Source organism: Mirounga angustirostris, unplaced genomic scaffold (genome assembly GCF_029215605.1).
Source record: "Mirounga angustirostris isolate CCGP_5_RB_7025 unplaced genomic scaffold, mMirAng1.0.hap1 SCAF_4, whole genome shotgun sequence".
In the NCBI taxonomy this organism is placed as follows: Eukaryota; Metazoa; Chordata; class Mammalia; order Carnivora; family Phocidae; genus Mirounga; species Mirounga angustirostris.
This window is the reverse complement of record NW_026991712.1, coordinates 142,693,334-142,717,240: the sequence shown is the minus strand read 5'-3', so window position 1 is coordinate 142,717,240 and position 23,907 is coordinate 142,693,334. Positions and strand designations below refer to the sequence as shown.

Genomic DNA, 23,907 nt, shown 5'->3' with positions numbered 1-23,907 from the left:
CTTAACAGTTGGTGCCTTTTTCTTGCTGAGTACTATTCCATTGTATGGGTATACCACACTGATTAACCATTTGATTAAACTCTGGTGGACATTTGATTTGTTTCCAGTTTGGGGGTATTATGAATAATGCTGCTATGAATATTTACAAATAAATGTTTATGTTGACATATGTTTTTATTTTTCTTGGGTAAATGCTTAAGTAAAATTGCTTGGTTGTATGATAAGTTATACTTAAAAACTGCCAACCTGTTTTCCCCAAGTGGCTGTATTTTCCATTCCTGCCAGCAGTGTATGAGGTTTCCACTTTCTCCCGAATTTTCTAATGCTTAGTATTGTCAGTATTTTCCAATTGTGATTTAGTTTGCCTTTTCTTAATAACTAATGATGCTGAGTATATTTCCATGTACTTATTGAACATCTGTATGTCTTCTTGGGTGATGTGTATATTTAAATCTTTTGTCCATTTTGTAATTGGGTTGTTTTTCTTTTATTATTTCAGTTTTTAGAGTTCTTTATGTATTCTATACATAGGTCTATTATAAGATGTATGAATTGCAAATATTTTCTCCAATCTGTAGCTTATCTTTTCATTTTCTTATGGTTGCATTTGAAGAGCAAAATTGAAAAATCTTGATGAAGTCAAATATATCTGTTGTTTTTCTTTTATGAGTCTTGCTTTTAAAGAAATCTTTGTCTAACTCATGTCAGAAAAATTTTCACCTACAAGTTTTGTAGTTTTATTTTATTTTTTTATTTTTTTTAAAGATTTTATTTATTTATTTGACAGAGAGAGACACAGCGAGAGAGGGAACACAAGCAGGGGGCAGTGGGAGAGGGAGAAGCAGGCTCCCCACAGAGCAGGGAGCCCGATGTGGGGCTCGATCCCAGGACCCTGGGATCATGACCTGAGCTGAAGGCAGATGCTTAATGACTGAGCCACCCAGGCGCCCCTGTAGTTTTATATTTTACATTTGGAGATATGACACATTTTGAATTAATTTTAGTGTGCATGTGAGGTAAAAGTCTAGAAGTGTAAGTTTTTTTTTTTCTTGCATGTGAACATTTAGTTGTTCCAGCCCTATTATTGAACAGACTGTCCTTTTGCCATTGAATTGTCTTGGTGCCTTTATAAAAAATTAATCAACCATAAATGTTTGGGTTTATCTCTTATATTTCTGTTCTTTTCCATTTAATCTATAAATTTATCCTATGCCAATCCCACACTAATTATATAATGATAGTTTTATATAAAGTTGAAATCAGGCAGCTTAAGTTCTCCAACTTTGTTCTTTCTTTTCAAAAATGCTTAGGCTCTTCTGCATTCTTAACATTGCTACATAAATGTTAAGAGCAGCTTGTCAATTCGTAAACAATAGCAAAAAAATCCCAAATATCCAAAAACCTGCTGAAATTTTTATAGGGGTTGTGTAGAATCTGTAGATTAATTTGAGGATATTGCCATTTTCACAATGTTGAATTTTCCATTTCATGAATATAGCATATTTCTCCAATTTGTAGCTTCTTTTGTAGGAATGTTTTGTAATTATTAGGGCATTGGTTTTGAATTTCTTTTGATAAATTCATTCCTGAGGGTTTTTTTTTTTATGCTATTCTGAATGGAATTATTTCCTTAATTTCAGTTTTGATTTGTTAGTTGCTTGTATATAGAAATACAGTTAATTTTAATACGCTAATCTTGTATCCTGTGATCCTACTAAACTTGCTTATTACTTCTAGTAGCCTTTTTTTTTTTTTTTTTTGGTAGCTATTTTAGGATTTTCTGCATATGAGATCATGTTTTCAGCAAAAAAAGACACTTGATCTTCTTTCTTTCCAGTCTGTGTGCTTTAAATTTCTTTTCTTGCCTAATTGCATTGGCTGGAAACACTAGCTGCAGGTTGAATAGAAGTGGTGAAAGAGACATTTTTCTTTGTTTATAATAGGAGGGAATATTCATTTTATCATGAAGTGTAATGTTAGCTGTAGGTTTTTATAGATGCTCTTTATCAGGTGTGGAATTTCCCTTGTCTCTGGGTTTATTTGTTTTGTTTTTCTCTCTTTTTCTGCATCTGTTGAGAGGACCATTTGGTATTTGTGCTTTATTCTATTAATATGTATAATACATTAATTGATTTATGGATATAAAATCAACTTTGCATTCTTGGGATAACCCCACGTGGTCATAGTATATAATACATGTTTTGTAGTTAATATTGTATTAAGGATTTTTACACCTATTTTCATGGCAGATACTGGCCCATAGTGTTCTTTGCTTTTGCTGTCTTTGTTTAGCTTTGATATGAGAGTAGTGCTGGCCATGTAGAATTTGTTGGAAAATGTTCCCTCCTTCACTTTATCCTACACAAGTTTGTGAAGGAATGGAATTATTTCTTCCTTGAATGTTTAACAGAATTTGCCAGTGGAGCCATCTGGTCCTAGAGATTTTTGTTTTGTTTTATTTTGTATTTGTGGGAATGTTTTAAATACAATTTTGATTTTTCAAGAATAAATCCTTCTCAAAAATTAAATGTTTGATTTTTCAAGAATAAATAAATGTGGCTTTATTCACATTCCATAGCCCCCAAATGGTTGTTTTTGATTATTTTGTCCAGCTTGATACTTTTATTTTGCTAAAAGAATTTGCCACCTCCCTTCAGAGTACCACACTCAGAAGCTACTTCTCTACGTCTTTTTAATGGCTGTACAATATTCCATTTTGCAGATGTACCATAATCTAATAAAAAATAGTTTTGCCAAATTTTAAATATATTCTTAAATAGTGATACAGTTAAATTTAATCCACATATAACTTATGCTAGTAATTCACTAAAGTAGGTTCCTAGAAGTGAGTTGGCTGGGCAAAAGTTATGCACATTTTTATTTATTTATTTATTTTTTAAAGATTTTATTTATTTATTTGCCTGAGAGAGACAGCGAGAGCAGGAACACAAGCAGGGGGAGTGGGAGAGGGAGAAGCAGGCTTCCCGCCGAGCAGGGAGCCCGATGTGGGACTCGATCCCAGGACCCTGGGATCATGACCTGAGCCGAAGGCAGACGCTTAACGACTGAGCCACCCAGGTGCCCCAGTTATGCACATTTTTAATTTTAATAAATACTCTAAAGTTATTCTGGAAAATTTGTACCAAATTATTACACAGTTAGAATAATGTAAGAGAAGGTCCACTTCTCTCTGTCTGCCACTACTGTATACTGTTAATCTTATACATATTTGCCAATGTGAAAGGCAAAGATTGGTGTGTTTTTATTTGCATTAATTTAGTTAAGTGGAGTTGGGAATCTTTTTTTATGCTCTTTGACTATTTCTTTTTATTTTATGAAGTGACTTGCCATGTCCTTTGCTTGATTTACAATTAGATTGGTTGTCTTTGTCTTACTAATTTATAGGATCTTCTGTTATTTTAGTTATATGAAACTTCTTTCTGTTTTCTGTTGTAAATATTTATTCAATTTAGCCATTCACTTTTTTCTAGTCATAACTGTTTTCAGTCTTTTAAAAGCCTGTCTTGTAATTTATGTTTTTGTTTGTTTTTAAAACAGCAAGTTGTACAAGGGATTGATGTAAACCAAATCCGAGGGCTTGGGTTTGATGCCACGTGTTCTCTGGTGGTTTTGGATAAGCAGTTTCGTCCTTTACCAGTAAACCATGAAGGTAGGACCTTTCCACTTTCTTTCACTGATGGTGGGAGACTGGCTGGGCCCCAGGTGTAACATGAGGTCAGATGTCTCTTATTGCCAAGGGTGAGATTTAGTGGTGGAGCACGGAGGCCAGAATCATGTCCTGGAGGTTACCTGGTTGGAGAACTGTTGGTGGCAGTGCTGACATGGGGGCTGGATTAGGGAGAGACTTGGCTCACTAATGCACAGAGCCACAGTGGAGAGCTCACTGAAGGAAGGACATAGGTGAGCCAAGTCCATTTAAAGGAAATAGAATAAGGTAGACAGGACCATGCATCACACAGAAGCTGGAAACAGATTGGCCTCTTTGTTTTCAGTAGCCAGACCAAAGGACATTCCCACTTAATGACATTGTCCTAATAGAGACTTGTGAGTATAATAATGAGCTGTTCAAATGTATGTGCCACTTGGGTTCACCATCAGAAGTTTTTCATGGGTCAAGGTCTATCCCTCTTGGAAAATTTTAGCAAGTAGCACAACACTGAGGTTGCAAACCCAAAAGCCCATGGTAGTGGGTGGGTAATGAAAATGAGTAAAGTGGGACAGGTTTGAAAAAAAACCAATAGCACATGTGTGGAGATAAATTTCAACTCATTTTTAGCCTTTTCATGAGCAGAAGACATTTGGGAGTGGTGGAGAACACAGCACAGTGGAAATTGCATGTTCCATCTAAGGAGTGTGGCTCTAGGCATCGTCAGTGAGTTGTTGCCAAGATAGCCATTGCAAATGTCTTTTAGGCCAAGATTGTGTTTGAGAACCCTCCGCAGTGGACACTGCTGTCGCAGTGCCCTTCTTAACAGGTGGCTGTGGATACCAGGGTACACTGGGACACCATGGAACTGGAGTCAGGAACGTCCTGGATCTCAGCTCTGTTCATGCTGAGTCATGACACCTTGAGTGAGTCACTTTCCCTCTGCATTTTCTGAAAGAATTGGAATAATGAACCATAGCTTTGCTGTGAGGATTGAGAGCCTGACACCTGAATGCTCAGAAACATTTCTTCCATCCGATCATGAATTCCTAAAAAGAGAATGTGTCCCACTCACTTTTATGGACCTAATTCATAGAATAGTGATTTTTTTTTTAAGATTTTATTTATTTATTTGTGAGAGAGAGAATGAGAGAGAGCACATGAGAGGGGGGAGGGTCAGAGGGAGAAGCAGACTCCCTGCCGAGCAGGGAGCCCGATGCGGGACTTGATCCAGGGACTCCGGGATCATGACCTGAGCCGAAGGCAGTCGCTTAACCAACTGAGCCACCCAGGCGCCCCATAGAATAGTGATTTATATAAATTACATGTGCTGGAAAAAGTATGCAAGTGGATGAATGGTTAGAACACAGTGGTAAGGATGTCCATCTTTCTACACACACACACACACACACACACAGAGACTTTTCCCCCTTTTTGCCACATTTATTAGCACCTCCCATTGCCAAGCCCTGTCTCATTAAGTGTTGGGATGTCAAAGACAAACATGAACGTTCCCTGTTCTCAGTGGCTGATCACTGGCTCGCCTGGCATTGTTCTGGCCTAGGAGGGCAGAACAGCCCCAATCTGGGCCACTTCAGAAAGCACAGACCGAAGAAATGGGCCTGAGCTAGCAGACCTCAGCTTGCAGCAGCAATAAACACTCTCCAGGTATGAGATATGGCCAGCCATGGATCTGGCCCCTTGGGGAGGCTGTCAGCACTTCCTTGATTGACTTGCTTTCAGTTGTGACCAAATGATGGTCTCTTAGGGATGCCGTTGGATGAGTTCTCATTTGGGGTGGACTTTAGATGTTAACAGCCCTAGGTTCCAAGGGCTCTAACCTCTGATCTGCTAAAATGCATGGTTTTTAATTCTGGCTTTATATTAGAATCAACCTGGGATCTTTTAAAGTCCCCAATTCATGAGCCTTACCTCCAAGATTTGTATTCGCTTGGCTTGTGGTGAGAGGAGGGCATCAGTATTGTCAAAGTTTCTTCCATAGTTCTGGTGTGTGGAGAGAATCACTGGGTGCAGCTGAATGGGCAGCTAAGATACCAGGAACAAGAAAGAACACTTGAAGTGGAAGAGAAGAGTTCCTTGTTAAGCCTGCTTACATATGCACCCTCTCTGGGTGCCATCTTTTTTCTCATTGCAGGTGGAATTGCCTCCTGTTAACAGCCCTTCTATTAAAACGATAGTTAGGTTGCAACCCAAATTATAAGTGTTGAAATAATTTTACTCCACCAAAAAGGTTAAAATGTACCCATTCATCAAATGCATCCAGCAGCATGTGCCCCTTACCACCTTCTTGCCTTTCAACGGGTTCTATTAAGGTTAGATTTTATCTGAAATGGATTATCTTGTGCTAGAAAATGAAATTTGAATTTTAAAGGTGACTCAAAGGTTGTTTCAAGACTTCTTATGCCTGCATGGCAGTGAACAGCTCTTGGTTAACTGGAGTAATTGTGAGGAGCAGGCAGTGAGGTCAGGAAATTAACCAACACCATTTAAAGGCAAACCCACAACACTGGCAAAAATATAAAGATGGTAACAAAAAAAAGGAAAGGGAAAAAAACCCCAAGTAAATTAAGTACAGTAGTTTAAGAACATTAATCATGACTACATGATAAAATATTCTCATTTTAGCCTCTTCTTGTTTGATCTTCTTTCCTTTGGAGATTAGACAGCCCCCAGGTTGGACCGTGGAGCCAGTGCTGCCTGCTTCCAACTCTGTAATGCCCCCTAACTCACAGCACAACTCTGCTTGGGTCATCCCAGCCGCAGGAGCTCTTGGGAGCAAGAAGCAAGGGTGGTAATTCAGGGTCGGGGAGGGAGTTATCACTTAGGCTACTCTGCAATAGAAACCTAATATTGAGATGTTTTTGCTAATTCTTAGTGATTTCCCACAAGCATACCTCCTGTGAGACATTCAGAATGTTAATTGAATGAATACATGGATGAATAATCTGCCCATGGGTAAACTGACTATATAACCCAAATTCTGCTCTAGCAGTTGCTTTTTTTTTTTAAATTTTTTAAAAGATTTTATTTATTTATTTGACAGAGAGAGACACAGCGAGAGAGGGAACACAAGTAGGGGGAGTGGGAGAGGGAGAGCAGGCTCCCCACTGAGCAGGGAGCCCGATGTGGGCCTCGGATCCCAGGACCCTCGGATCATGACCTGAGCTGAAGGCAGCTGCTTAACGACTGAGCCACCCAGGCGCCCCTAGCAGTTGCTTTTAATTCTCTTAAAACATGACACTTTCTAAGGCCTGTGCTTTGTTTCACGTGCTGACCCTTTCATGTTAGAGCCTCCTTCCTCACCGTCTTCACCTGGCTGACCAGCGGCCAGTCATTTTCAGAACTAAATGAAAGCTTCCCTGCCTTCTGGAAGCTCTCTGTGCAGCCTCGGGCTCAGCTGTGCATAGCCGCCTCTGTGCTCCATGTCCCACTTCTGTTCTGACTGTTGACTTACCTGGGAGACTGGCTTTGTCCGTCCAGCCACATGCTGCATATAGGCAGGACTGTGGCATATTCCTCCCGGCATCCCAGCACCCTGCACTGTGCCTGGCAGGTAACAGGTGCTCAGTGAGAGATTAAATGAGCTTTCAGTGGAGTCCTTTATTTGTGATTTTCTATAAGAACTGGAAAATGATTAACTTCCTATTTTTTGTTCACAATGCGAATCATTAATAGATAATCTTCATATATATATGTAATAAGCTAATAGAGTCTCACAGTTTCATTGTGTGGTTCTGTGTTTTGAGAGCCTCTTCCTGTAGAGGCAGTAGGAGCTGGAAAGTCGTTCCAGTTGAAAGTTCAGTGACAGGTGTTTTTGTCTTGAAGCTGCTGCAGTTGCATTTATACAATATTTAGGAAGCAGTATTGACATTGTTCCCCCCTTTTTTTTTTTAGATTTATTTATTTGAGAGGGAGAGAGAGCACGTGGAGGGGAGAGGCAGAGGGAGAGGGGGAGAGAATCTTAAGCAGACTCTGTGCTGAGCGTGGAGCCCGTGGTGGGACTTGATCCCATGACCCTGAGATCATGAGCTGAGCCGAAACCAAGAGTCAGATGCTTAGCCAGCTGCTCCACCCAGGTGCCCTGATATTGTCCCCCTTAACACGCACACATACACACATGCATATGTATGCATGTGTGCACTTGTGTGTGTGTGTTTACCTACACAACCACAGTCTGATTCTGTGATGTTTCTGGGATGAGACCTGGACATCAATGTTTTTAAAACTACCCTGGGTGGTTCTAATGTACAAGGAGGGTTGAGATCCAAAACTTTAAGCAGTGATATTATACAGTATAATCACTCAGCTATTTAAAAATAAATCTTAGGGGCACCTGGGTGGCTCAAGTCATTAAGCATCTGCCTTCGGCTCGGGTCATGATCACAGGATCCTGGGATCGAGCCCCACATCGGGGTCCCTGCTCAACGGGGAGTCTCCTACTCCCTCTCCCTCTGTCCCTCCTCCCTGCTTGTGCGCTCTCTCTCTCTTGCTCACCCTCAAATAAATAAAATCTTAAAAAAGAAACCAAACAAATCTTAGATGTCTCTCTGGAAGGTTTCAGGTATTTCCTCTTATTTTCCAAGTATTACTGTTGTTTGAGGAGCTTCTGTGGGACCTGAACCCCCCCAGCAGGCAAAGCTGAGACTGAGTCCTTGCCTCATCATGGTGATGATGAACTGACTTCCATATTTTCTTAGGTTGGCATTTTTTTTTCTTTAAGTTTTAAAGATTCTTTTTCAGAGACATGGCAAAATAAGGAAAATAAAATACATAGCCTCTTGTGTACCCACTACTGAGGATAAAGAGATGAAAATTTGCCATCTTTACCACAGACTTTTTTTAAGGGAAGAACTACTTGAAGCTTTGGCTCATGTCCACACCCCCCCCCGCCCCCGCACCTGGCAGGTGACCAGGCTGCTGTAGTTGGTGTTCACAAACACGTTGTTGCTGTGCTTTCCCAACATATGTGTCTACCCTCAACAACAAACAATATATATGGTGTTTAAAAATATCCCAGCTGGTAGCATTATTCATGTTGATATGTGTAGCTTGAGTTTAAGTTTGTTGTACCAATTTATTTATCCATTCTCTCAGCACAGATCTGTTTCAAAGCACGCTATATGCTTTTCCAAGCTGTGAGATAGGAGGCATGTCTTAAATCTTGGAGTCAGTTTGTCATGGAAAACGACCCAGGTCAGAGAGTTGTTTTGAGGATTAAGTGAGATGCGAATAAAATGTTTAGCACAGGGCTTTGGGCACGTATACACACACATACACACACAGAGCTTTATAAACATTTGTTATTAGCAAAGATATATAATTGCTACAGCTCTTCTGCAATTGCAGAATAATGTGTGAAGGGCCTGGTTCAATTACTTTTGGGTCCCCTTTTATCTTTCCCTTTTATTATCTCCCAGTTTATTCATTTCTGCTCTCTGCATTTTGCCATCCAGGAAGCAGAGGACTGTAAAAAGAATATTGGCTTGCCCATTAGTACATGAGGAATTAATTGAGGCCGTGGAAGGGAGAAAGGGACAGTTTGTTCCTTTGTGGGCTGCAGGATGGTAGAGGTCGGATGTGAGGTGCCTTGTGCTCCCTTTCCAGCTGGTTTTAAATTCTGTTTCTTTTTTCTTCTTCTTGAGAGCCTACTATGTGATAGGTACTTGCCTTTATGCGCATTGCCTTGTTCGGTGAATGAAAAATCTCAATTAACCCTTAAATGCTATTAGGTGTTGTTATCCCTGTTTTCTAGGTAAGGACACTTAGGCTAAGAAAAATTTAATGACTCTTGTGATGTATCTCCACCTGTAACTGAAATAGTGCGCGTTCCCCATGAGGTCCGCCTGATCCCCAAACTGAAAATAATTCCATTGCTTCCCACTCCGAGAGAGGGGGATAAAGCAGCTAAGTTAACTGATTTTAATCAAAGTGACTAGAAGAAGTGGGGCTATAAGCAGATAAAAGCCATCGTATGGATGTAGTTGGCGTGTTATATTGGATATATTATTCTGTTGAAGTGTCTGTCCAGACAGCTCTAAAAAAGCCAACGTATTGTTTTAGGCTTACTTCATAGGCTCTTTTCCCGAAGATAGACCCAGAAAAGGTTTTCTGGAACAGAAGGGATAGGACAGGAGGGGAAGAAGTTGGGAGAGAATGAATGAGAATCTAATTAATCGGTAGATCTCAACCGGTTTTAATGTCGACATTTGACCCTGGGGTGACACTTAAAGGACACATCGCACCAAGGCAAATCCAAGGCTTGGGTGGAATGTACTAATTCATGTTGGTGGTAGCCCTCTCCCTTGCTGTTGCTGATGTATGAAATTATAGTAGTTGTGCAGATTGGTGCCCTTGGGATTCTGGAAGTGCCCCCTTGAAGGGGCACTTGAAGTAGAAGGCTAAGATTATGCGTGTGTCTTCCCCTCTCTCGTTTCTGCTAGGGGATCCCCGCCGAAATATCATCATGTGGCTGGACCACCGGGCGGTCAGTCAGGTCCACAGGATCAACGAAACCAAGCACAGTGTCCTGCGGTGTGTTGGCGGTGTGATGTCCGTGGAGATGCAGGCCCCGAAGCTTCTGTGGCTCAAGGAGGTGAGCGCCTAGGGTGCAGCGAGCATGCTAATCACAGCTGGGGATTCTGCTGATGTCGGATCCATCTGTACCAGGCACCGTGCTAAAGTCTGTTACGTTTGATTTTTCCCAGCAGCTCTCTGACGAAGGTTGATCCCAATTTATTGATTACGTTGCAGTTAAATCATTCCTGTTTTTAGGTGCTAACTTTAGGCAGGCACAGTGATAAGTGTTTGACACAGATTATCTTTTTGAATCCTAGCAGCCACCTTATGAAGGTAGGGGTTGTCTCTTTTTGCGGGGAGGGGGTGAGGGTTTTCTGTAGACAAGAAAACTAAAGCTAATAGAGATTAACCAACTCACCCAAAATGACATGATAAGTATGTGGCAGAGCCAGGGTTGGAACCTGAGACTGGTTGACTCCAAAATCAGTTCTCTTAATATCCAGGACTCTCCTGGAGTTCAGAGGCTGATTACCATTCAATAGAAAGTAGCAGAGCTGGGCTTTAAGTCCACATCTTCTGACCAGAACCTTCTTTCCCTGTGCACTTGTATCCCCCAAGGATTAATCTGACCTTGGTGGCATGTTGGGGTTTTTCATGTCACCTGAACTTGAGTTTTCATGTCCTTGAGTGATACGGTGATCTCTGGATGGAGCCCTTGCATGTGGTTCCTGTTTCCAGATGTTCAGATCCATTATGAACTGTGGATAATGGTGATGTCAGCTTCATGGTGCCCAGTAGGGATGGATGTGTGAGAAAGTTCAAGTCCTCTGGGAACCTCAGGGACTTGAAAATCCCTAGGTGGTCTGGTGAGGAGAGAATCCATCTAATTAGTAAGACCTGGCATGATTCATTTACTGGCTCTGGGGTTTCAGGTGATCTGAGTCTTCGATTACTCAAAATGTATATGGGGGTGAGGGGAGTGTAAGGGTGCTGAGGAGGTGTCCCTGGATTGCCACCCAGAGCAGAAGAGACAGAAGCAAAGAGGGCATCAGTAATCAAGGGAGGTTTGGCTTGTTACCTGGTTAGCATATTGAGCTGTTGTGTAAGCTTTAATTTGCAAAAAGCCTTCTATATTTATTAAGAGTCTGAAAACACAGAGCGTTTTAGGAGTCAGGGGTTTCTGACCCTACTGGCATCACCTTATGTGACTTTGAGCAAAGCATTTCTCATCCCAGGCCTCACTTTGTCCATCTATAAAGTGAGAGAGCTGGTCTGAACCAGTTTGAAAATGTGATATAAATATATCCTGAAATACCAATCAGAATATAGAACTACTCCACACTGCCCACACCTTCTGCTTTGTGTTCTGTAGACGTTAATTGATTTAATCTTAGCAAGCTCTGCCTGATAGACAGCATGGGAAACTGAGGCTGACAGAGATAGCAGTATGATTTTCCTAAACAGATGGCAGAGACAGAATTTAAACCCATGTCTGCTGGCCTTCAAATCCCAGCTCGCCCCATCATGTTATGCTGCACTGAAATCCCTCTTTAAAGTGTGTCACTTAGGGTAGGACCAGGAACAGGGGAAGTGGTGTTTTTAAACCAGGCTAAACACGCTGCAAGGAAACAGATGGGTTGGATACATCACACCCTTCTTGGCCACAGGTAAGGAAGAGCTGTACTGAAGTAAGGGAGGAGGATCAGGTAGGTGGTCATTGGTACATCCTCAGGGCCTTATTGAGCACCTGCTTCATGGCTGGCTTGGGGCTGTATATCCCAGGAGGTCTGAATACACATCTGGTGTGAACCTCTCTGGATGCTCAGCACTGTGTGCTTGAGATTAAACTGTACTAAATAAAGCACATAGAAAATAATTAGGTTCTAGATTGCATGGCAGTCAGTGATTATGACCTCCAGAGACTGACCATCCATCCATCTATCTAATCAGTTCCATTTCAGAGTTTTCTGAGAAAGGCCTGAAACATTATCTCATCGTGTATTTAACTACCTGATGGTTGAGCCTCAAATCGGTTTTTAAAATTTCTTAAATTTATTTTTATTTATTTATTTTTGGTAAACACATACAGGAATCCATGCTGAGAATTCCTTTGATTTTTATCATGATTGCAAATTCAAATAAAAGATATTGTCTAATACCAGTTTTAGCATTTTCTCCTTAAAGCCTGACTCAGATGGCTTATGACCCTTTTCTGACTTGAAGGTGTAAATGAATCATCTAGGGATCTTGTTAAATTGTAGATTTCTGATTTAGTACTCCTGGGGTAGGGACTGAGAATTGGCGTTTCTGACAAGCTTCCAGGCGATGCTGATGTTGCTGGCCCAGAGACTTATAAAACCACTTCTAGTTCGAGAAGCTCTGTGCTTTATATCCTGAAGAGCACCTATTTGTGGAGAATCAGGAGACGGTACCTTCTTTTGAATGGGGCTATGGGAGACTGGGGTACCAGGAAGTTAGATACTTTCAAAGAGTTGTTCAATAGCACATCAGAGTCAGAACGTGACTCTGTGCTAAGCTCATGGGGCTGTCATTTCTTTACTCCCTTATTTGCTCTTTAATTCACCAAATATTAACTGAGGTTCTGCTGTGACCCAGCAGTGTCACAGGCACTGGGGACACAAGCACGAAGAGCACTCAGGCTTACCCTTGAGGGGCCCAGTGTCCTCTGGGGCAGTGGTGGGGAAGCAAAGGGGGGGTTTGGGTGGAGGAAAGAGACACGGAACCAGAACTGTCCAAAGATGTTCTAAGCACCTTGATAAAGGAATATGCAAAGTGCTTTCAGAGAAAATAATTTGCTTCCGGGAGGAGTTCTTGAAGATGAGTCTCAAGATAGGAGTGGAGGTTTTGCCTAATAGAGAAGACAGGGAGGAAATTCTAGAGAAAGACTATGGTTCATTTTTGGTAAGGTACGTAGGTCCTGGGATGAGAGCCCAGGATGCTTCTCTGAGTGTAGTAGGAGATGAGGCCAGGTAAGTAGCCTGGGCTCAGTTTGTTAAGGGCTTATTTGGTGATAGATGGTTTTTAAGCAAGGGGGAGGGAATGTCTTAGATACCTTTGGCAGGGATGAAGAGACTGGATTAGGGGTGAGGAAATGTGTGTGTGTGGGAGTAAGAACCAGTTTTCATACTTTCCTGATTATAGCACTTTGTTGGCTTTGCTTTGCTCTTAGGATAAATTCCAAAATTTGTAACACAGCCCAGAAGATGGTATGTGATATCATTTTCACCTCCCCCTTTCTGCTTACTGTGTGTCCCTCACCTTGCTCACTCTATCCACTGGGACCCCATCAGGGTGTCTCAAACATGCTCTGTTCTTTGCCACCTCCATCTTGACTAGGGGTTGGCAAACTCCAGTGCATGGGCCACATCTGGCCTGCTGCTTGCTTGGGATGTTTTGGGAGCAAAGAATGGGTTTTACTTAAAATGGTTGAAAAAGGATTCAAAAGGAGAACGATGTTTTGTAACTTGTGAAAATTATGTGAAATTCAGATTTTCAGGGCCACAAAGTTTTATTGAAACACAGCCACACTCATTCATTTATGTTTTGTCTGTGGCTGCTTTTGCATCACATTTACACCTTCAAGACAAATGCATCACAGTGACAGAGCTGAGTAGTTGAGACAGAGACTGTGTGCCTACGAGGCTGAAAATATTTACTCTGTAGACCGTTAGAGAAAAGTTTGCTGACCCCTGGTCTTGGTGATGTGATGCTGTCCTTTCTGCCCCTGAATATTCTTCCCTCTACTCAACACCGATCCTAACTTATCATTCAGGTTTCAGCTTTACTGTTATGTCTTCAGCAAAGCCTTGCCTGACTCTCCAATAAATTAGAGATCTCTTTCCATTGCCCTCTTACTTCACTGTATCTTTCTTAAATTGTAGTGATGTATTATTTTGTATGATGATTTGCATGGTGCTTGGGTCTTCCCACCACTGTAATCCATGGGGGGGATGGAGAGCCTATCCGTTTTGTTCATGGCTGTTTCACTCTCCCTAATCAGCCTGCCGTATAGTAGGTAGTCAGTAAGTAGTTTCGAGTAGGGGCTCGGTAAGGGGCTTTTGCAGTCCCCCAGGTGAGAAGTCATGAGGCGTGAAGTAGGCACTGTGGGGTGGAGAAGAGATAGGTTCCAGAATTTTTAAAGCATACTATCAGCAGGATATGGAGGCCGATTGGCTATGAGAAGTGAGCGAGATGGCAGAGTCAGAGCTGACCACTCACTTTAGTACCGCTGTCATTCGTGGGCTCCTTATCCTTAGCCTGGAATCTGATGACATCGGGAGTCGGGCAGAATCTGGAGTTCAGACTTCCCAGAAGACCCAAGTGATAGACTAGGACCACCGCAGCTCTTGGGCAAAGTCACGCAGGTCCTGGTTCTGCAATGTGGAATTTTAATCATGTCCTTTACATTTAAAATTTGTGTGTTTCAGGTTGATGTATGTCTCCTTAATAAGAATTGTCAGATAAAAGGAGAAATGCCATTTGAATTTTTCATAACCCCCAGCAGTCTGGCTTTTCCATTTGGTCTCAATGATTCTGACTCTCATCTTAATGAAGGCCAAATGTAAATTAAGTTCTGTCAAGGCTGGAACAGCTGGAGTCTCCTATCTTTATAAACATGAAACATTGCAGGGTAACAGGGTGCAGACTGGGGAAGGTCAAGAGAGTTAAGGGCTGATGCCGATCCTGACAGCTCAGTGTTAATGGAAGATAATTAACTGGTGTGTAGGGGCTTCGTGGAGATCTTCCAATCCGACTTTTAACTCATTTCCTCTTTTTTGCCATTGTCAGCAGAACAGAAAGCTAATCATTTTATAGTTTGAGATTTTCATTGTTCTTTCCCAACTGGAACCAACTGGCTGGAATGTCCGAGGATTTTGTTGATGGGTTTAGAAGATCTGTCTGCCCCCGCCTCTCCCATCTCTCCCCAGTTCATGCCTCTGTGCGTCTGTTCCCCTGATAGCGTGCTGGGAAAATGAAGAAATGATTCTCTGGTTCTAATGTGCCTCTTGCTGTATATGTAGATTCTTTGGAGGAAGCTGGGAGTTGGGATGCCTAGAGAGGTGGTTTGATAACTAACTGTTAGCTGTGGAAGGTGTGAGTGGAGTGCTTTTTGTGAGAACAATTGAAAGAAAACAAAACAAAACTCCATGAGAGGTCAGGAAAGCCTGGTTCTAGTCCTTTCTGTGAAGTAAGAGGCTTGTCCCAGCTCATTTTTAGTTCCTTGTCTGGCCTCTTTCTTTCCTTCTTCTTGACTGTATAATAACATCTATTATCTTAGATTTTTTCTTGCTTGAAATTCTGTGGAAGATAATGTTAATTTCCTTTCTTTGAAATATACCATTTCTTTTTTAATGGCAATTATGGTGGGAACTACAGTCTTTCTCTGTGAGTTATTCTGGCTTTAAATTGCATGTATAGGCCTATTATTGTTCACCCACATTCATCAGACCTTAGCAGTAGAGCTGATATAAGATATTGGGGAAATTTGGGGGACAAATCACAGTTCTGTAACAGAAGTAAAGTACAGGATTTGAAGCCAGACACACTTGGATTTAAATCATTCTCTGCCATTTACCAATTCTGGGACCTCAGACGAATGAAATCAACTTCTCTGAGTCTCACAGTGTTGAGCTGTAAAATGAGAATAGTAGTGTCAGTCTTGTGGAACTATTATAATTTAGTTGGATATTTGTAAAGCACTTTATGCAAGTAGATATTCAGATAGTAGTTACATCTTCACTTCCATTGTATTTAAAAAAAAAGTTTGTTCTACTGATGGTCGTGTCAGTAATATCCTATCACCAACTGAAAGAATTTTAAAAACTAGAATATCTTATTTCATGTAGTTGGCTATAATGAGTGGTATTTTTCCTGTTTGACTAATAGCTAAGGAAAGCATCTAAAAACCACCATGAGGTTGTCAGAGACAATCATAGAAAATATCCAGTACAATAGTACAAAACATATTTTCAAAGTCATTCATTTATGTGACTCATCCACATCCTATGTGTAATCCCTATACCAGAAGGCAGCCGACTTTGAACTTTGAAGCAGGTTTACCTAATACCTTCTACTGTTTCCCCTGAAATTCACCATTGCCTCCAGCCTCAGCATTATTTTATTTCACAAAGATTATTTTATTTACTCTTCACACCCGACTTGTGGGGTCGATATGATCTCTTTTTGTGGGTAAGGAAACTGAAACTCAGAAACATTAAATGACTTACAGTCTCATACTGGGTGAGCAAACCTCCGTCGGGAGCCATACCACAGCTCTGTGCCCTGTACCCGTCCTGTGGGGGCCTCTGTAATCCACTGTCGGGATCCAGAAGTGGTCTTTGCCTTCAGGAGATTATAGTCTGATGGGAGAAGAAAGATAACAGCTCACCTGAGCAATCAGATCGGAGAAAGGAAACAGGTGAAGACAGTAGCTAAAGCGTATACAGTGCTAATTATATATCTAGCACTTTTCCAAGCATTTTATCCGTGCTAAACTCCTCTAATCCTCACTTCCACCCTGTGAAGTATCAGATGATGAAACAGGCTCAGAGATGTTAAGCAACTTGCCCAAGGTCACTCAGCTAATAAATGGCAAGGCTGGGATTGGAACCTTGGCATTTCAGATCTAGAATCTGGGCTTATCACCATTTCTCCCTACCACCTTCTTCAAGTGTTTGCCTTGCAGAGTTTGGATAGATTAGTTCAGAGAAGAAATTTGTAAGTGATAACTTTAGAAGCCTCTGAGGCCAGGGACAATGGATGGTGGGTTCATTTTTTTTTTTTTTCCCTTTAACAAATATTGTTTATTGTCTCTTGTGCAATAGGCACTGTGTTGGGCGTTAGAGATTCCAAAGTAAGCAAGACAGGTAAGGGCCCTGGGTAGGCTTCTGAGAACTTAGATTCTAATATAGAGAGGCAGAAACTAGACAAAGAGACAAATACACACATACACACACACATACGAAGTGATTATATTTTCTGGAAAATGCTATGAAGGAAAAATACAGATGAACAGATTTGGCATGGCTGGCATGTTCTCTCTTGGGAGGTTTTGTTTGACCTGAATGATGATGATTTCAGGAAGAGAGGACAGCAGATTCATGAAGGGATGAAAGTACCTGTGAAATCAGCAGAGGAGGTCAGCAGGGCTGGGAGGGTGTGAACAAGGCAGAGAGTAGTGGGAGGTGGGTTGGAGCACTGGGTAGAGACCAGCTCCTGCATGGCCTTGAGGCCATGGGCAAGAATTTGGATTTTATTCTAACAGTAGTGGGGAAGGGTCAGTGGATTTGAATCATAAGTATGACATGATCTCTGGTTTATGATGTAGAAATCACTCTGGCATAGTACTGGGTAGGTAATAAATATTTGTATAACAACAAAGTTTACATTATAATGTTAAAAGGAAAAATTACAAAACTGTGCAGTCTTATGAATGTATTTGTTTTAAGAAATTATCAATATAGAGGGGGGCCTGGGTGGCTCAGTCTGTTAAGTGTCTGCCTTCGGCTCAGGTCATGATCCAGGGGTCCTGGGATGGAGCCCGGAATTGGGCTCCCTGCTCAGAGGAGAGCCTACTTCTCCCTCTGCCTCTGCCTCTCCTCCCCACTCGTGTGGCTCTCTCTCTCTCTTTCTCTCTCTCCTTCTCTCTCTCTCTCAAATAAATAAAATCTTTAAAAAAAAGTTATCAGTATAGAAAAAAACTGGCTATGTATACAAAAAACGTTAACAATGGGGCAATAGTTTGCTACTGTAATAGCACAGTGTTCATGCTTTTATTACTTCTTGGTAATTTTTCATGAAAAAAATAATCTTGTAGTCCTAGCTAACCTTTCTGTTTTATACTACTTCATCATTTAGCATAGGATTTTTTTCTTCTTGGGCATGTTTTCCTTAAAAGCCCCAACACAGTATTATTACCCCATTATACAGATGAAGAAAACAAGACCCAGAGGGTTTAAATAGCCTCCCCAAAGCTACACAGCAAATACAGGTGGCGCCAGGATTCTCCCCAAATCCAGCCTTCCTCCAGCTCCTGGGCTCTGCCCATCGGGCCTTGCTGCCTGTTCTCAAAGAGCACTCGTTTCTTACGACATGGCAGGGCTGCTGCCTGGCAGCTCACAGGCCGAATCTGGTCCCCAGATGGGTTTTGTTTGACCTTACCCTGTGCTTGAAAACAAAAACAAAAACAGAAACTTTTTTTTTTTGAATTAGTTTTCAACATTTAAAAACTAAGAAATTTCACATAAAAATCCAAATTTTCTGCTTCTTTAGAAGAAATAACAAAAGGATTTGGCAGTCGGGGGCCCACATTCCCATGTGGAAGAAACTGGCTAGTGCTGAGCAGGGGCTGCCCCCTTTAGAAGGGGCAAGTGTCCTTCATTTCACAGCCATCCCCACCCAGCTTGCTCTGCTCATTTCCTTTCCCAGCATTACCCTCTAGGCGTTTGGATTGGAGACCCAGGCTGTGGGAATTTGTTCAAGGAATCCATCATTACTTTTCCTATAACAAAATGCTTAGAGAAGTGGAAAGATTTTCCAGATGGCGAACTTCTCTGTCAGTGGCTCTAGGAATGCTATACCCATATTCTCTCACACACAGGTTTTTCTTTTGCCTGGCAAACTTACAATTTCGTCCTTCACTTGGGAAAACTTATACTAATTCTTCAAGACTCCAAGAAGCCTTCTTTGACTTTCTCCATCGGGTGTTGATTAGGCTCCTGCCCTTTGTCCCCCATGGCATCCCCCCCCTTTCCTCTACCTTGGAATTTATTACAGTATATTGTGCCTCGTTTATCTCTGTGTCCCTAATGTCTAGGGCACTGCTTAGCATCTAACACTAACTGCCCAGTAGATCTTTTAACCGATGGATGGATGAACAGATGAATGAATTTACCAAATCATTTATCATGCCATTTTTGATTGTTGTGTACGTCTAACCAGCAGTTCCATTCTAAAGTAAAGATCTCCTGCAGACCAAATGTAAGTTCATTTTCTCTTCCCCATTGTGGAAAGGGAAGTTTGGAGTATTACCACTCCTTTCCACCCCCTAGCCACCCGTTGGCTGTAGTCCTGTTACCTTGAGTCACAGCTTATTTTGTGTGTGCAGTGAAGGCCCCAGATGGAGGCAGGAGCTCCTCCTGGCCTCTCTACTGTGTCTCTGTGTCTTGAGCATAACCCTTGGAGCTGCTTCCTTTACCCTGCGAGAGAATCCAAGGCGTATGTACTGAATCCAACAGCCTCTCTTTGGAATGTGTATACCAGGGGCCCTGTTACGTTCGGACCAGATTTCTCCCAGCCTTTGAGCAGTGTGGACCGTGTTGTCAGCTGTTGTGAGGGCATCTTTTGTGGATTTTCTCTCCAGGGTGGTCTGCCCATAAACTGGGCTTATAACTAAATATTCGCAGTGTTGAGGCTGGTGCCTTCATCTACCTGGACAACGAATCCTTTCCTTATCATCTTTGCATTTGCATATTTGATTTATGTCAAGTATGTACTGTATTCTTTTCGTTTTATAGTCCAACAAAGTAATTTTAAAAAGTAGACCTTCCCCACATAAAAGGACTTGGTCAGATAACTAGTAACATCTAATAAATGTTGGCTATTATTATACTATATTTTGTATTTTGCTTTATGGCTTATGGTAGACTTTGATGTATATTTTCTTTATTTGACCATGATGACATGGTCTTGTGGGATAAATATTACTATTTGCCACATTTTACAGGTGCATACACAAGCCTCAAAGAAATGAAATGCTTGTCCACAGGGATTAGGATTGGGTCCCCTTCAGTGAAGGTCCTCGTGGTTCTAAATCATGTCTTGTTCCTTCTCCTTTGGGTTGATGGATTTTTAGCTCCATAAGAGCAGGGACCAAATCTCTCTATCCATACCTGGCAGTTGTCTCCCCAGAGCCAAACACAGTGCTTGCATTAAAATCATACTCAATAAATGCCTGCTAAATGAGCTCACGTTGCCTGGTCCGAGCCACACATATGGCTGTAGCAGGAAGGCCCATGTGCCCGGCATTTCTGCTGCCTGTCTTCCTGACCACTGTGTAGGGATGTCCGCTACATCCAGGCATTTTTAATGTAACCAGAGGCAAGAGCAAGATTGCTAAGTTCAGCTGCCTTTATGCCTAGGTGGAATGATTCAATGTAAAACAAAAATTGGACAACATTCTTTTCTTATAGTGGCTACAATGCCACTCTATGAGCTTTAGAAAAGATATGAAGAAAGACAATGCATTTAATGTGTGTCGTGATAGAGGAACTCGTTGGCACAATCCACCTTGTGGAAGTGAACTGTAACCTTGGAAATCTGGAGACTCAGGGTAGGTAGATGTTGATTGAGGGAAGAGAGGAGGCAGGCCAGAAGTCAGGAAAGATGCTAGATGGGATTCTTCTGGAAAGATAAGTCAATCTCATTTTCTCTGTATATACAGCTTGGTTTTACTCTTTTCTTTTTTTTTTTTTTTTGGTTCAAAATGAGAATAGCTGTTCTGTCTTATAGGGACATACTCATTTAATCAGTGAAACGAACTTTTGGTTGGTAACTACTATGTAGAAGATGCTATGCTTGGGGTTGGGGAGATAAAATGGAAGCTGACAGTGTCCTTTATCTCAAGTTGCTCCCAGGTCTAAGACCAAGTGCAAGAGGCTGTGAAAGCCATTTTCCCCCAACATTTTATGATCATAATCTTTAAACATACGGAAGAGTTGGGAGAATTTTATTGTAAATGCTCAGAACCATCACCTGGATTCTGCCATTAACATTTTACTTGCTTTATCAGGTATATGTCCATCTATCTGCCCTTCTATCCATCATCAATCATCCTTAAGTTTTTGCAAGTTGAGACATTGTTACACTTACAAAAGCAGTTTGAAATGTGTTTACCTTATTGAGATACTTACTAAATTCTATTTAAGGTATTTACCCTGTTTAATTGCTGTCTACAAACATCATCAATACTAGCACTAGAATTTATTAGATATCTACCATGTGCTTTTAAGTTTGCTATCTGACTTAATGTTTATGAAAGTTCTGTGAGGTGGATGTGATCACTTACTTTGCAGATAAAGAAGGTGAGGATAGAGGAAATGAAGTAGATTACCACTTACTGACTGTTGGATCTGGCAGGGCTGGAATGGAAACCTGGGCTTTCTAACTCTAGGAAATGGATTTAAAAAGAAGTTTTAGAGGTTAGCTGGTCAAACTCCAGCCTTTATCAGGCACGATCCCCCATCTTCTCTACAGATGAAACACCTGGGTAGAGAGCTAGTTCCCATAGTTCAGGTTGCAAATCCCAGATAACAAATTTGTCTGACTGAAATTTTGAAGTTAAATATGAATTCTAGAATGAAAAATAATCAAAGTCATCCTAAGTTAGACTCCCAATTAAAGGATCATGCCTGAGACCCTCCACTACACAAATTCCAACCCATTCCTCTTTGTCCATGCTGTAGCACATTAGCTACCTCTTAAAGAGGTGGTCTTTTCCTCCCCTTTGCATTCACCTTAAAGTGTTTGTAGTTCAAAAAAAAAAAAAAATGAGTAAATGATTTAACTAGTTCCTTACCTCTTCTGAACCCAGGGGTCCTGGAGGCACCTCTGCAGCTGACCTCACTCAAGGGTTATCTCTTGCATCATGCTGTGGCCACTCTGCTGGCTGAATGATAAAGTCATTCAGGGATCTCCTTAACACCCCACGTCTCCTGAATCCTTCCTGTATGGAGAGGCTGCGGATTAGGTAAAACTTGGTAATAAAAAGTCTGATCTCAACTCTATAGCCCCATCAGTACCCGTCCCCACACCCTCTTAAAAAACTGCTTTAGTTTGGCTTCCAAGCTTTGTAATCTCAACAGTCCGTGTCTTCTGGCTCAAAAAATGCAAGATTAGGGAGTGTTCAGAGGGAATGAGCGACCTGCCTGAGGAAGTGTCTCTGCCCTCCCTGGCTTCTGTCTCTCATTTGGGCTTTGCCAGAGGGTCGGAACTGTGGCACAGAGACATTTTCTCCCAGTCGTGCTATGTGTGTAGCTACTGGAGCTTGCCCAAGTAAAGCAAAGCGAGCAATTAGGAAATAAGATCTTTTTGCCAATTAATTATTCATAATATTTTTAGTAATAAGGATTTGATCTTCCCCAATATAATAATTATTATTACTTCACCATCAGTGCATGAAAATTATGGGTCACGGACTCGCACCAGTCCATGGTCTGGTATTTGGGAGCAACTGGTCTCCGTGAGCACTGAAATTCTCCTGCAAAGCTGGCATTCTGTGGATCTAAGATAGATGAGAAGAGAATCAGGACCTGAGTGAACCCTACTGCAGTTGTCTTGGCATGAGGCCATGTGGTCTGGCTTTGGCTGAGGGTCAGAGACAAGCCCATGGACCTGAGAAAGAGGGTGAATCACTGTGCAAGTATTTATCGAGCACCTCCCTTGTCCTGGGAAGTGGCAACCGGACAGTAGTGTATTGGCCTTGGAATTCATGTGGCTGGGGTTTCACCCAGGCTTTTCACTTACTATCTGCATGATCTTGGGCAATTCTCTTCACTATGGGCCTTAGGTTCCTGTCTATAAAATGGTGTTAAAGGCAGTATTGTTTCTCTGTGTCTTGGAGGGGAGGGTATTTGGTAAGTTGTAGAGTGCTGGTATAACGATGTATTTCCAAATGATGAATATGATGGAAGTGGTTGGTTTGGGGAAAGAAAATTAGGCCTATTTTTCATATTCTTCTCTCTAGATGCAGCTGAGAAGGCCAAGAGTGAAGGGATAAATTCACATTATTGTGAGGGCAGGCAATTAACAAAGTGTGCTTAATCTTTAGGGACAACTTGGGGTGCAGGTATTACTGTCCTGTTTGAACAGGTGGCAACAGGCTGAGAATATTCACCTAATGCAGCTCATGAGTGGTCAAGCTGGGCTCTAACTCGAAGTTACTCAAGCATGTGCTCATAACAGCTCACAGACCAAGGATCGGGGAGAGTGGAAGAGCCTGGGAGAGAGTCAGTCTGTCCTCAGATGCTCCAGAGCAGTCTCACTTACCCTGTCACTGGTAACTTATGGGGTCTTCAGCAACAAACATGCTCAGGATGATGGCTCTGAGAATGAGTACATCTTTTAGAAGTGGTCTAAGAACGGTGTGTGCTCATCAGTTCCCACCAGAATCAATCAGGGACATTTATTCATTCAGCAAATATTTATTGAAAGTGTACTTTATTCCAGGAACTCAGGAAAGTGCTGGGAATATAGCATAAGAGGCCCTATCCTCCAGCTGCTTCTGTTCTAGAAAAGGGACAGAAATGAAGAAATGAAGTCCCAGTGCCTTATAGGTGGGATGGCATCAGGTCTCTGTGGAGCTACACCCCAGTTAGGGGAGAGGAGTCAGGAGGAGGTGGTCTGTAGGCAGGGGCTGAGGTGGAGGGGAGCTAGGTAAGCCCTCAGGTGGGGTGGCTTGCAAAAGGCAGGCCGGGTAGGTGCAGTGGCACTGGGCAAGGTCTGCCCATCTGAGGAGACGAGACCTCCGTGGGGCTGCAAGTACCCTAGGTTGGGAAGGCAATGAGTGAGTCAGTCAGAAAGCACCTTTTGAGTCCCATCTGTGTGTTTACTGCTATTCCTGATGGGAGTTTTCCATTTGCACATGGATAGAGCCACCATACTCCAGCCACAGGGAGAGAAAGGCT

At 41.9% G+C, this 23,907-nt stretch overlaps 1 protein-coding gene across 15 annotated transcripts in view; it reads left to right on the top strand.

Annotated features, from left to right (window-relative positions):
* The window catches only part of FGGY (FGGY carbohydrate kinase domain containing), a 395,846-nt gene that overhangs the window by 27,669 nt on the left and 344,270 nt on the right, over positions 1–23,907 (top strand). For 11 of the 15 annotated variants that reach the window (XM_045897575.3, XM_045897574.3, XM_064589061.1 and 8 more), the window contains 2 exons: positions 3,559–3,670; positions 10,129–10,280. The exons of 2 other annotated variants lie outside the window; for them this stretch is intronic. In XM_045897575.3, the coding sequence (XP_045753531.1) occupies positions 3,559–3,670; positions 10,129–10,280 (264 nt within the window). Of the gene's footprint in view, positions 1–3,558; positions 3,671–4,433; positions 4,594–10,128; positions 10,281–23,907 lie in introns of all 15 variants that reach the window. 2 more of the 15 variants (XM_045897578.3, XM_045897573.3) reach the window with 2 other exon arrangements.